General features: G+C 45.9%; 1 protein-coding gene across 3 annotated transcripts in view; it reads left to right on the top strand.

Annotated features, from left to right (window-relative positions):
* The window catches only part of LOC116946536 (doublecortin domain-containing protein 2-like), a 67,699-nt gene extending 53,379 nt beyond the window's left edge, over positions 1-14,320 (top strand). The window contains exons 5-11 of one of the 3 annotated variants that reach the window (XM_076070118.1): positions 5,424-5,570; positions 8,031-8,085; positions 9,016-9,066; positions 10,245-10,446; positions 10,604-10,707; positions 11,411-11,467; positions 13,083-14,320. In XM_076070118.1, the coding sequence (XP_075926233.1) occupies positions 5,424-5,570; positions 8,031-8,085; positions 9,016-9,066; positions 10,245-10,446; positions 10,604-10,707; positions 11,411-11,467; positions 13,083-13,247 (781 nt within the window). In that variant the 3' untranslated portion in view covers positions 13,248-14,320. Of the gene's footprint in view, positions 1-5,423; positions 5,571-8,030; positions 8,086-9,015; positions 9,067-9,157; positions 9,224-10,244; positions 10,447-10,603; positions 10,708-11,410; positions 11,468-13,082 lie in introns of all 3 variants that reach the window. The other 2 variants (XM_032961513.2, XM_032961514.2) reach the window with 2 other exon arrangements.

Below are 14,320 nucleotides of genomic sequence, written 5' to 3'. Positions count from 1 at the left end.
CACTGGCGAAACGTCGTACTCAGATTGTAAATGTTGCGGCTTTGCTCTCCAACACACCGGCGTGCCGCACTAGTGACGAATTGGCCACGTTCTGTTTACGTGACAAACCTTACCAGTTGGCTGTGTCGGGTGGTTGCAGGTTTAACGACACATTCATATATTTATGCGATCTAACCCCTAAAAACCTGCATAATAGAGAAAAAAGACTTGGCAACTCTAAAATTGTGACAATTTATCGAATCGCGTGGGGGTAAATTGTTAAGAGTCTAGTTGTAGCCCTGCTCACTCTCCCCGCTCCGTGTCCCTCATGTGGCTGTATGGGAAGGCCCCTGTGAGTGAAAGTAACCTCGAAGCCCATGGGCAGAGAGCAGTGAACCAGGGAACGGCTTTAGTCTATGTGCAGTGGATTGCTTCAATGCTTCCGTTGAATGTTCGAGGGTTCACAGTGCTTCATTGCTATGTGCGCTCACACAATAATATGAGACCCATAGACTCAGATGCTCATAGACTCACACACAGGTCCATAGACTCGCATAGGGACCATCAGACTAACATGGAGACCCACAGACGCTACGTACATAGAGACCCGTAGACTCACATATAGACCCATATGTTCTTATAAAGACCCATAGACTCACATAGAGATCCGTAGACTCACATAGAAACCCATATGTTCTTATAAAGACCCATAGACTAACATAGAGATCCGTAGACTCACATAGAGACCCACGGACTCTACGTACATAGAGACCCGTAGACTCACATAGAGACCCATAGACTCACACAGAGCCCCATGGACTCACATAGAGACCCACAGACGCTATGTACATAGAGACCCGTAGACTCACATAGAGACCCATAGATTCGCATAAAGACTCATAGACTCACATAGAGACCCGTAGACTCACACAGAGACCCATAGACTCGCATAGAGACCCATAGATTCACATAGAGACCCATAGACTCACACAGAGCCCCGTGGACTCACATAGAGATCCACAGACTCTACGTACATAGAGACCCGTAGACTCACACAGAGACCCATAGACTCGTATAGAGACCCATAGACTCACATAGAGACCCATATACTCACATAGAGACCCATAGACTCGCATAGAGACCCGTAGATTCACATAGAGTCCCATAGACTCGCATAGAGATCCGTAGATTCACATAGAGACCCATAGACTCACACAGAGACCCATAGACTCACACAGAGACCCATAGACTCACATAGAGACCCGTAGACTCACACAGAGACCCATAGACTCGCATAGAGACCCATAGATTCACATATAAAGCCATAGACTCGCACAGAGATCTATAGACTCGCATAGAGACCCACAGACGCTATGTACATAGAGACCCGTAGACTCACATAGAGACCCATAGATGCGCACAAAGACCCATAGACTCATATTGAGACTCAGACTCGCATAGATACCTATAGACTCGCATAGATACCTATAGCCTCGCATAGAGACCCGTAGACTCACATAGAGACCCATAGATGCGCACCAAAGACCCATAGATTCATATTGAGACTCAGACTCGCATATATACCTATAGACTCGCATAGAGACCCATAGACTCGCATAGAGACCCATAGACTTACACACAATCCACGGTAGTTCACGACTATGTGGTCTCACATATTGGTTCCTACACTTGCATTGGTTCATGATTTTGTGGTCTCACATAACGACTCAAAGACTCACTTGGCGACACAGACTCACGTGGAGACACACAAACTCGCACGGAGTTCAAAGTGGCTCACCGCTGTGTGGTGATTTGTTTACCTTGCCCGCAATTTGCACTCCTATCGTGTGTTTGCATTATTTGTTGTTGTGACGCCTGTGAAAAAGAGCTTCATAGCTCATCGGATTCCTCCAGTATGAATACATACGGTGTTCTGATTCTGTTCCCGCAATGGGGCTTTCATCCGTCTGTCATCCTCGCCACCTGCTGGCTCCTCTGACGCAGCGCCATAGGGTCGCTTCACCCCTCCTGGTTTGTTGCCCTGCACGTGGCTGGGTGAGGCTGTCACGTGGCTCTGTCGTGGCGTGGGGCTGACGTCCACACACATGAGTCACACATAGACCCATTGACATACAGGGACTCCACTACTTACTAACATTCGACTTACGAACTTTCAGAGATACGAACACACGTGTCCGTATGTTCAGTTTCCTGCCATATTTGGCGGTGGTGTCATCTACATCTGCAGAACGTGAAGAACCAGTGGCATCTGCATCTACAAGGGATTATACAACTTTTAAAGCCATTCCGGCGTGTTTAGTGCACATGTCGTACAACGTGCTTGGAATCGACAAGAGTAACGTTGGACTTACGAATAAATCGACTTACGAACAGACCTCCTGCACGCAACTCGTTTGTAAGTAGAGGAGTCCCAGCACGTAAGCACCAAATATGTATTTATTTGCCTTGTGTATCCAGGGCTCTCGCTGTGTTAAAGTCACGTGCAAAAGCATTCGCTAAATAAACTACTCATGTTGATCCACACTCGGGGCTCACCGCCGATGTGCCCTTACACAGAATGCGTGCGCACGCATCAACCAACGCAACATTTTTAATTCAGAGAACAGGAAGATCTTTAAATGAAGTGGAAAAAAATAAATAATAATAATATCACTGTTGGTCTTGTGCAATTGTTGGTGGCCAGTCTGTGACAATAATTTCACTTACAAATAAGAAACCGATGCAATAATTTCGATTTAAAGCTTTCGTGACTGCAATGATTCATCTTCTTTGGTTCTTTCGGTAAAGTCACGTAGAATGAGAATAAAATAATAAATTGATAAAATAAAATAACACAATAATATTCTCACGACGTTTCGGCCACAACACAAGCGGCCTTCATCAGGTGAAGGGGCGAGACTGTCTGTGTTGTGGCCGAAACGTCGTGAGAATATTATTGTGTTATTTTATTTTATCAATTTATTATTTTATTCTCATTCTACGTGACTTTACCGAAAGAACCAAAGACGATGCAATAATGTTGTGGCTGAAGCTCCGATTATAAACCAACGAACTCAGTGCTGCCAGGCGCAGTGCTCTGACACGTGGCATTCGCCTCAAGTCACCTCCACGATTCCCAGTTTCTCAATGAGTTGTTTTCTTTCTTTCTTTCGGATATGGTGGGAAATAGACGGGACGCGCGGTTATCGCACACTCTCAGGGTCTTAAACAGGTCACAAACGTGTCTGCTGCACTGCCGTCGACTGACGACTTCGTAACGCTGCAGGTTGGAAGGCACAAATGAAAGGCACAATCTGGGTGCCTTCGGATTCGGGGGTTGGCGACCTTGCAAAGAACAGGAAGAAGCAGAGGCATTTTTGCGTGTTTTTGTCTTTGATTAAACTAGTTCGGGAGCCGCATCACGCGCAGAGTCACTTGTACACAGACACAGCAGGTATACAGCAGATGACGACACATTCTGACGTGAACAAAATAGGCGATTGAATAAACTGCGTCTATTTAGTATCCCCCCCCCCCCCCACCGCCTTTAGTTATTCTTTGGCAATACAGTACAACTGCACATTGTATTATTCTTAGCTCTTTCGGTAAAGTCACGTTGAAGGGAAACAATAATATAATAAAATATATATAATAATAAAAATTCTCACGACGTTTCGACCATAACACAAACGGTCATCATCAGGTGTGAAAAACCAACGGCAAGAAACATTTGAAAGAAGTGGTGGTCCGCGTCCATTTATTTATTTATGTATTTATTTATTTCGAGCGGTGTTTTTTTATTTATAAAAAAACGTTAGCGCCACGCGCAGCGATTTGGCAGTTTATTTAGAAGGACTAGTCCATCTATGTTCTGAAAAGAGGAGGCGGGAGACGAAAAATTAATGTATGCTGTCTGAAAGCCACCGTAAGCGTGAACAATCAATTAAGACCTGAAATGGTTTATCAAATCTTTCCAATGATTGCTAAGCCAGAATCCATCTTCTCGGTTGAAATTGTCTCTGTGCTTGTATATGTGGATAGCCTCATGAACGAATCTCTCATGGTAGCCAGATGGCTTACAAAGAACCTCTGTCTATTTTATTGTTTCCCTTCAACGTGACTTTACCGAAAGAGCTAAGCATATGAATTACTGCAGTCACGAAAGCTTTAAATCAAAATTTGCACATTGTATTGTCACCAAGACATTCCACAGTGACCCATATTTATTCAATTATTTTTTTTCATAAAATTATGTTTTAAGATTTATGGTTTGAAAAATGAAAAATGGTTGCCCGCAAGGGGGCAGCCAAAAAGCCGCCTGTTGCCAACCCCTGCGCCAGAGCCTTAGAATTGACGTAGGCACTGCCATGCCAGGCCACACTGTGGGCAGTGCTGGATTATAATCCGAGTAGTAAAAGTAGCTACACATGTAGTAGCTACGGGCCCCACACGTTCAAGGGTCGCGCGCTAAATGCTTTCAAGCTATCAATTCTGGTTCAGTGATTCTGCACTTGCTCTATTACTATAGTACTATACCGCCTTATACTTTTACGAACGACTGGGTGTTTAAGGTTAGCGATTTGTCGTATTATTTGGCTGTATAGCAAATGCAAAAATACAATTGCTTTACTATGCAAGTTAAAAATGTGTTTTAATATTTATGTTTTTTTAGGGCCTCTTAATAACATATGCTACAGGCCCCGCACTAGCTTAATCCGGCACTGACTGTGGGTATTATTCTATTTTGGAACAGAGTACAACTCTTTAGCACCTATCATGGAGCACGAGGTTCCGGTGTCACCATCCGGCTGTTGGATGGATGCGAGTTCACAGCATGAGCTGTCATTGTTTATTCACCATTTCCGTTTATTCGATGTTCATTTTGTAAATGGTTAGATTTAATTATTGGATTTATTCAAACTTTCAGTCAACAGCGCTTTTTTCACATGCTAAACTAAAATTACAGTGAATGAAAACAAATCAAATCCCAGAATTGATACAACTGAGGGATATCTCGATAAAAAATATATACATACCGTCTTCCATTGAGACAGATGTACAGAGCCCCCACACATCCCACTATCGTGTATATATCGAGCACGACACAATATGGCCTAAGTTACGATTTCAGAGTTCCACTACAACTGGTGGTATCTCAGTTGATGGCGCTGTTCGAGAAATTACTATGCTGTGTGTGATTGAAAACTCATTTCTTCAGAACAGCTTTTTTGTGGTTAGCCTGTTGTCCTTCTCCCGCGCCCGCGATTAGCCACGTTTGGTCACGCGCGGCGCGAGCGAAGTCCAGCTTTCATACGGCACATGAATGACGCCGCAATAAGCCGGGCTCAGAAACGCAATAGCAGAACGTGAGCTCGCGGCAGTGCGGCGCGGCGTCGGAGGCGTGTGATCGTTCGCGTTTGCTCACGGCCCCACTTTGTGTGCAGGCTGTGCCAGCTGGAAGGGCTGCCCGTGCGCGGGGCGAGCGAGCTCGAGAACGGACACTTCTACGTGGCCGTGGGCAGCGAGCGCTTCAAGCCGCTGCCCTACGGGGAGCTGGTGGCGCGGTGGGCGTCACGCAGTCGGGTGCGCAGGTACGTGGCCCGTCACGCGGAGCCACTCTTCGCTCCGTCGGCGCCAATGTCAACTCGGTCCGTCGTCGTCGTCGCCGTCGTAGCAAGTCGGAATAAAGCGCGGTGCAGGTTCGGGAGGTGCGGTCCCCGTGCGGTAGAATGAACACCCAAGCGTGACTTGTGAATCCTTTGGAAACCCTTTACAGATTACGCACGTTGAACTTCTTTCGCACCGTACGCAAACGATCGTGCAAATCGGAGGTGCGTGGAAAGGACAACAAGCTAAAAGCAGTTCTAAAGAATGTTTTTTTTTAAATCTAGATGATTAAAAAATGCACAAATCCAGTGGCTTCTACTATCGTAAGGAAGAGCGTTTCAGACAGCCGCAAAAACATTCCAGACAGCCCCATCAACGTCGTCAATGCGTGGCAGTAGGCAGCACTCCCAGCTCCAGGTACAGCATTGGGATGAGGAGGCCGTCACATGCTCGCGGTTTGGTGTCTCCATACTCCAGCAGTGGAGAGCGGACCTCCTGCCTGCTGCCTGCTGCTCCTCCCGCATCCCACCACCTCCCCCTGTGCTTTGTAGCTTTCTCGTTTGAATAAAGTGGAGGGGACCCAACCTGGATACAACTCGGGATTGGCCCTTGCGAACTCCTTGTGGTGCAGATGTACGCTAAAAAAACTCCACAAACACGACAAAGCTCCCCCGTATAGCCTTGACAGACGGCTGCGGCAAGTGTTGTCGGCGAGAACCAATCAAGGCCGGTGCGGCACATGAAGGCGAGCACCACGCACGACCGCCTTTGTCTCCCTCGTGGAGATGTTTACTCTTTAGAGGTTGAGTCGACCTAGGGGAGACCCAGGATCGGTTCAGATAATCGTCACTGATGTTGGCCGTGAGTGGGAGTCGAATTCGGGTCATAGCGCAGCGTGCTAACCACTACACTACCACTCGTCAAACAGGAGAGACCATCACACACAGCGGACATTCTGTCGGGGGATGGGAATTCTGCTTCACATCGTCACACTCATAATCATCATGATCATCATCATTGCCATGATCATTATTTACTTCAAGCCAATGCTATCTTTTTCTCTTCTGATTGAGTCGTCTGCCCAGTGGCAAGCTCAAACAATGCTGCCGAAATTATTCTAATCTTGTCGGAATGGAGTCTTGACACTCACGTCGACGGGAAGCAGCGGGGTTCTTACCGTCATTGCACGCGTACCAGGAGGACGTGTGCATGTGCAGGTAGTACAAATCTGTTGTCTTTAAGGATGTCAACTCCCTCGCTTGGTATGCAGGAGGTCGTGGGCTCAATCCTGACCCCGACGCCTGTATATTTGGAGTTTGTGTGTCTCTCTCCTCGTAGTCACGTGCTTTTTCTCTGGATCCTCCGGGTTTCCCATTCACATTTAGAATCAACGTGCATTTAGAGTATTTGGCTGCTATAAATGTCCACATCATAAGCCACTTCGTTGAGATATAATTTGTGGCCAGATCGCTTCTGAAAAAGAGCTACGTAGCTCAGTGAGCCTTGCCTGGTAAAATAAAGAGTAGTTTAGTTTTCGTATAATGTGGGGATTTGTGAGTAGGAAGTAAAGAGATGACTGCATTAGCAAGCTATGGACAACATTAACAACTTCGGGAACCTGGCCATGTCAATTGTAATGTTTGGACAGGTTCTTGTGGCTACATGAATGCCTGTTGCTATACGGGTTAGAGAACTGCCCTTGAGCGAAACAATAACAACATAATCTCGTGGCTTTTGAACGCAGTTGCTTGTGAAGGATGCAATACGTTTAATGGGAGGAGAGGTGTAAGCAGCTTGGTGGCTCGGTATAGAATGTGTCAGGAAAGCTCTGTAGACATACCTGTGAAGCCCTTATCAGTGCCCTACCTTATTACAGATCATTGCAGACCTTATTGGTCACCCGGTGCCCTTATACATCTCTACGTTAATCCTACAAAGTCCCATCACAAGGGAGAAACACAAACAAATAGACACAATTGTTTGCCCGTATTGAAAAGGCTGTACGCCGTATGAACCTGAACACGGATTTTCTCTGTAGAAGAATACGGGCAAACCAAATGGGTCGACGCGGTGTGTGTAGATGTAATTGTGAAGAGGAGGTTGTGGATGGGCGGAACACGTTTGCAGGAATTAGCAAGACAGGTTCCTAAGACAGGGATAAAGGGAGCACAAGAGGGACTCACTTTTCAAAAACATTATCGCCATCATGATGGCTGCAAATTGTTCACAGCGTTACAACCAGTATCGTGTCGTGTTAGAGCTTATCGTGGGGTTTTTCCCCATGGTAAAAATATATGGTGGGCAGAGCAAAGGTACCTTGGTGTCACAGCGGATGCAGGTAACGTTTAATTACTCTATTGTTGCAAGCTTCTCTCTCCCACTAAGTTGTATATTCAATAAATTAATAACAGTGCTGTACCTGACTGCTTTTTGTTTTCTTCCAGATCCAACCGTACTTCTCTTCCGCCAGTGTCTTCAAATTGGAAGAAGAAATCAGAGGTAAAATAAAAAAAATTATTACTCAAATGTTATAGTGATGCAGCTTCTCAGCTGAACTAGTTTCGAAAGCCTGACTTTGTGAGCAAACTTATCAGACCGAGAACGTGTTATAATGCAGCGAGGCGGCTGGATGGCTCAGAGATGAAAGCACTGGGCCAATGACCACTGAGAACTGGGATGGAATCTGGGTCGCCTCCCATTAATAAACATGGAATCTCACGTGTAACTAGTATAAGGCCTCTGCTCAGTCACCAATGATGGCACAAGAAACCCATCACATTATGATTTTGTCATTAATTTTCTGAAATTCGACAAACTAATAGCAGAGTGAACGGGAGAGTGCGGCCACAATTGTGTGAACGATTAAAAACGTCACTTGAAGGGTTTTGCCGAAGAACTATTAAACGTCTCATGTGCAGCTGGAGGTGTACAGTATTTCTCCTCTTTCACAGTGGCCAGAGATGTTGGAAGAAGTGGGGGTACCCACACTTTACCCCACCACACACACAACCTGCCAATTGGCTAACGTTGGTGCCCCCAGTTCATGCTACTGGGTGGACAGAGGTGGAAGGAGATTACAAACAAAAGACGTGCCCATTGCTTCAACTGCCATTGCCGGGACATTTAACCATTGACTTATGGATTTCGAGTCCAGTGTGGTAACGATTTCGTCAGGGCAACAGTCCTGCTTTAGTGCAGTTGAGTAAAAAAAAACATGAACAGTGCTGACAGTGCCGAGACATTACAACAAAGTGTTGTAGTTATTTATCCGTTGGAAGTTATTTATTAGGCATGAAATGTTGTTTCCTCGAACATTTGCTGAATGGTCACAATTCATTTAAACGATCGGTAATATTTAGCCTCTTTTTGACTGTTTCATTCGCGTTGTGTCTAATTGTTCCCCCCCCACCCCCCGTCTTGTTTGCCCAGTTTTGGTCACTCCATGGCCAGAAATGTAACAGCCTTTCATTTTCACGAATGGTAAATAAATTACTCTTTTTGGTTCCGCGCGGTCTCTTGCGTTAGCGCAGCAGAGCTCTGTCGGTCTCTCTCTCTGCATCCCTGTGATCAGATTAAGAGGCTCAGCCAGTCGACAGGGGGAGTCAGTGACTCTGTCCTAATCTCTCCACCTCTGCAGGTGAGCCCCGAGTGCTTTTGAACATCAATCACAAAGTGTTCACTTGCTTTGAAAACTAAAATCCTCGAGAATAAATATATCGCTTTCGTTGTTGGCAGCTCCATGATTTACGATAGACATTTAAGACTCATTCGTGTAACCGTGAAGTGTATTTTACTTGGGCAAAGTGTGTCAACCAATTAGGACGTAAGCATATAGCAATTTGTTTACATTTGCCGATAAGGGAGACATACTGATTTACTCTTAGTGTATATGACAATAGCTTATTTTGTGATTGGCTGTGTTTTTTTCGACAACTATATAAAAAAAGCTTGTCTCTTATCCACACTTTGCATGCACAATTTTTTTTTAAAACTCTCCACTTTCTGAAATCGGAGACACCAGGCTTAGACCGTGATACCCCTCACACTCGAAAGTGATCTTTCATTTTTAACGAGAATTCAAGATCCAAACCCTCGAATCTCACCGGTTGCTCTCTCAGTATTTCTTATTGGTTGTCAACAACTTTCATTCGGCGCTCGACCCAGTGAAACCTCATTCTGAAACTCTGTTACAAGCCAAACAGTTAGCGTGGGGGTCCTGTAAGTTCAGTTCACGCGTTAGTTTTGTACGTATGGCTATAAAGGGGGGGGGGGGGAGGGTGTCGAAGTTCCATCGCTCACGTAAACACGGCGCAATATGAACAAAACTTTGGGGGAAAAGTTGCCATTACTATTAGGGACTTACCATTATTGAAAAGCAGCCAAGCACATACAAGCTTTGCTCCAAAAAACTGGGAAGACACAAACCAAAGCAAAAAAAAAAGGACTCCCTTGCGAACATGCCAACTAATTTTCACAGTGATGGCGACTCTTCAGCTCCTTGCCTGTTCAATACTTCTGAAGAGAGACACGTGTTGCAAAGCCTTACACGTGCCCTGCGCGTGTGTGATTTTATTACATTTTTTCCCAACCTGTTTTCTCCACTTTTTTTTTCTTCGCATCTCGACGTGGTGGTTTCTTCGTGCGTGTATGCGTGTCAGGAGGAAAACCGACACACGCGCTCCACAGGTGACGTGCGCGAGGGGGCCTCGGATGGCCCGACCAGGCCTAAGGCGGCGGGCAAGAAGGATGAGGAGGGGAAGGGCGACCGCACCGACTCCGACGCGGTGTTCCACCCCCGGCCAGTCAGGGTGAAGCGGGGCAATGGCGGCAGGCGGTCCTCTCACTCCCCATCCTCTGGAGGTGATGAACGTTCCTTCCGGTTCAATGGCGGCGAGCGGAGGAGATACGGGAGATCGCACAAACTGAAAAGCACTCGAGACACGGATGACCCCAAGTATAACGGTCCAATATGTTGTTCGTGTCCTGGCTTTTTTGATTTTTTTTGCTCCTTTTCCAGACGAGGCTGGGGTGTTCAAGGCACGGCCAGGCCGAAGGGAGATGCAGGGGGCACGGGAAGTGAAGGAGGACACCAACACTAAGGTGGAACTTCCACTGGACCAGGTGAACATTGTGTTTCTGCTACCTCCAACACCTAACCCCCCCCCCCCCCCCATATATTGAAATTACTAGGTTAGGCCCACTGACCTATGTAGCTCGTTATTTAGAAGTGGCCAGGCTATCAATAAACTAAACTGAAACTAAACAAATGATAGCTCAACCAAGTGGCGTATCACGTGGACATTTATCGTAACCAAATAACTCTAAATGCATGTTTCTAACTGTGGAGGGAAAAACCGGAGGACCCAGAGAAAATCCACGTGACCACGGGCAGAGAGGCATGCAAACTCCAAATATACAGCCGTCAGGGTCGGGATCGAACCCACGATGTTCTGCACACCAGGCGAGGCAGTTAACATCTCCTAGCCACCGTGGCACCTGCGGCCCGGGCGCTGGCCTCACCTTTGCAAGGCCGCGCTTTGCACGCACAATTTACGCTCGAGTCATCAACGTCCCATCCCGCCCACGGCCATTGATGCGCCCTGGCCAGACGTTCTGAAGGAGGTGGGGCTACCCACACTCGACCCCAGCACACGTGACCTGCCCAACGACCAACCGCGGTGTACCCATTTACACCGCGGTGTGGGCAGAGGCGCGGGGCGTTAGTGAGAGTACAATTGTCCATGGGCTGCGTCGATTGCTGCGTGATAATAAGACGTACCCATGCGTTTTACTGAGTGTGGCATACCCTGGTCTCGCTCTGTAGAGGGCAGCAGAGACAGTGGAAGAGGACCTGACTGAACCCACCGCTAGAAAGAACAAGGTGAGAGCACTCACCCACGGAAAGGTACAAGCTCGGTTGTCAGGGAGAAGGTTGTCATGATTTTATGAGGTTGCACTCATTACCACAATACTTTTCTGATCTCGTCAAGGAGCATAAACCATCACGTGAACACCGGTCATCCTCGCAGCAGCGGCTTTTGGCTAACCATCGAACAAAGATGGTCACTGCATGATCGCGTGCTTTCAGATGCGCTTCTGCGGCTGTCTAGAAAACTCTTCCTTCCAATATTAATAAGCACTGGAGCTATGAACTTTAAATCTAGATTGAAAATACATTTCTGTAGAATTAATTTTTGTGTTTAGTTTGTTGTCCTTCCCCCGCACCTCCATTTAGCATGGTTGGCTACGTACGGTCTGAAAGAAGTTCAACATACATAGTTACATGTATGTCTTTGTAAATATAAAATGCAAGTGGCTGTCATTTACTTCATGGTATAAATGTCATTATTTACATTGTCTTGATTCACCAGAGTTTGGGGAAATAGCAATTGGACCGCTATACTTTCCTATACATCTGACTCAAGCGCCACCAGTTTCCGAATGTCTTGCGACTTGCGCAAAGGATTTAGATGAAGGAACAAAAGAAGACACGGCACATAAAACGTCAGCACGGTAAATTGTGATATGATAAAAAAAAATCCCCAAGCAAAATGAAGCAGAATAAAACGTGGAATTTACAGTGCCTTTTTTTCTTTTAGGATTTGAAACGTTGTACTGAAATTGTCAATGTTGTGGATTTGCTCTCCAACACACCGTTGGGCTGATGCAGTAACTAATTGGCGTGTTTTGTTTACGTAAAAAAAACCTTACTAATTGGCGATCTAACCTAAAAAAAACTATTATTATGAATAATATTTCTCGCCAAAAGCTTTCTACGTGTCAGACTGGGAGGCTTTATGTGAAATTAGGCCAGCCCAAAGGTCAAACGAGATTTAAGGATTATTCCATTAAATCTTAGAATCTGGTCAAGATACAAATTTTGGATTGCCCCGAATGTTTGTTATTGTTTTGGATTGATTGGTAAACACGTCATCGGACGCTGTCACGGACATCGTGTCGCGACCGCGCTTTTACCACCAGAAGTGGTATCACATGGTATCTGGCGATGTCAGTTTTGGCAGCACGAAGACACATTACATGATTCACAAATGTGAATGATCCGAAAATATGAAAGAGATCCAAAATTATCTGAAACAGCATATAAACAAACTAAATCACTGAACATTTTTTATATTTTACCAGGTAAGGCCCACTGAGCTATACAGCTCTTTTTCAGAAGCAATCTGGCCACGAACGATAGCTCAACAAAGTGTCTTATCGCATGGAAATGTATATTATCCAAAAACTATAACCGTATGTTGATTCTAAATGTGGAGGGAAAAACCTGGAGGGGCTGGAGAAAAATACACGCGACCATAGGTGGAGAGGCACCACACAACTCCAAATATACAGCAGGCCTCAGAGTCGTGATCAAACCCACGACCTCCTGTGCACCAGGCGAGGGAGTTAACATCTCGCCACCATGGCGGGCCACCTAACCGCATGAAAGATGATGACTATGATGATGATGTCCCTCCGTGGTGCTACGTATGTAGGTGGCTCACAGCAAGGAGAGCCCACCTTTTTCTCTCCGGCCCGCGCGTGTCAATCACTCGCCACATCTGGCCGCCCTGGTCAACGGCAACGGGCCTCGGAAGCAGGAGAACGCGGACAGCTCCGGCTCTCTGCAGCTGCCAAGGGAACCCATCGGCCCTCACTGATAGAGGGGCAGCCTGAATACCGGGGCTGCACATCAACGCCGTTCGCTTGCGAGCGCCGTGAAGGGGGTGACGTGACGCACGCAGAACTGACGCTGCGTTGTGTTTGCGGCCTATTTGTTGCAACGCCTGTAATAGAATAACATGTATCATGATCATCATTATCAGCCATTGTCAATTTACTGCTGGATGAAGACCTCGCCATGTTTGCCCTAAAATAAATTTAAGAAAATATTTAGATCTTTCTAACTAGTCTGTCAGCCAGTTCTTCAACAGTCCATTCAGAGCCAAATGAAATTATTGTTTGTCATCGATGTTTTTTTTCAATTTTCATCAACATCACTTTCTTTTTTAATAGGCAACAACAATTTCACTTTAAATTTCATCGCTGTGTTAGCTGTTTTTTGTTTTACCTGGTTTCTCGGTGATGCTGCCCGATTACCCCTGGCACCTGGAATGATGCCAGCTGCCGGATCAGGTCAAGCCGAAGTGTCTCAATGAGGAAACAACTATGGAGCCACGCTCATCCGCTTTTGGAAACCCTGAACCATTGCTGGTGCATTCCAAATTTAGACGGTGGGTGCCAGATTATCCACAGTACGACGTTCGTTGAGATTTCACAAAGTGTTACCCATTTTATTCACCGAGTCCACCACAAAGTGAGGTTCAAATTCATGACCATCCCATGGTGATTTGCAGCCATTGCCCACTGAAGCGCTGCTGGCCAAACTGATGACCGCAACCAGCTCAATAATACAACACTGCGATAATTAAGGGTTATAGCATCCACCGTGAAAGTTTTCGTTATGTTGTCGCTTTTTGTTTTTTTTCACGTAAGAATGATTACAATTTTTACATAGGCTTAGCAAGCAATGACAATAAAAAAACGGTCTTGATATCGTGAATTAATAACCCGTAGCCCACTTCGCTGTGAATAACTTCGTGATGATGCTAGCGCTCGTTCATTTTGTGTGCACCGGTTTATAACGCTAGTCAGAATCTCATGAAATGCTTATTTACATTCACATGAAAAGGATTTTAAAACGTTCCGAGGATTAAATACTTTTTAAAAAGTT

The sequence above is a fragment of the Petromyzon marinus genome, chromosome 27 (assembly GCF_048934315.1).
Source record: "Petromyzon marinus isolate PM22_M1 ecotype Great Lakes invasive population chromosome 27, UKy_Petmar_22M1.pri1.0, whole genome shotgun sequence".
Taxonomy (NCBI): Eukaryota; Metazoa; Chordata; class Hyperoartia; order Petromyzontiformes; family Petromyzontidae; genus Petromyzon; species Petromyzon marinus.
Note: the sequence above shows the minus strand (reverse complement) of the source record. Positions and strands in the feature narration are given on the sequence as shown.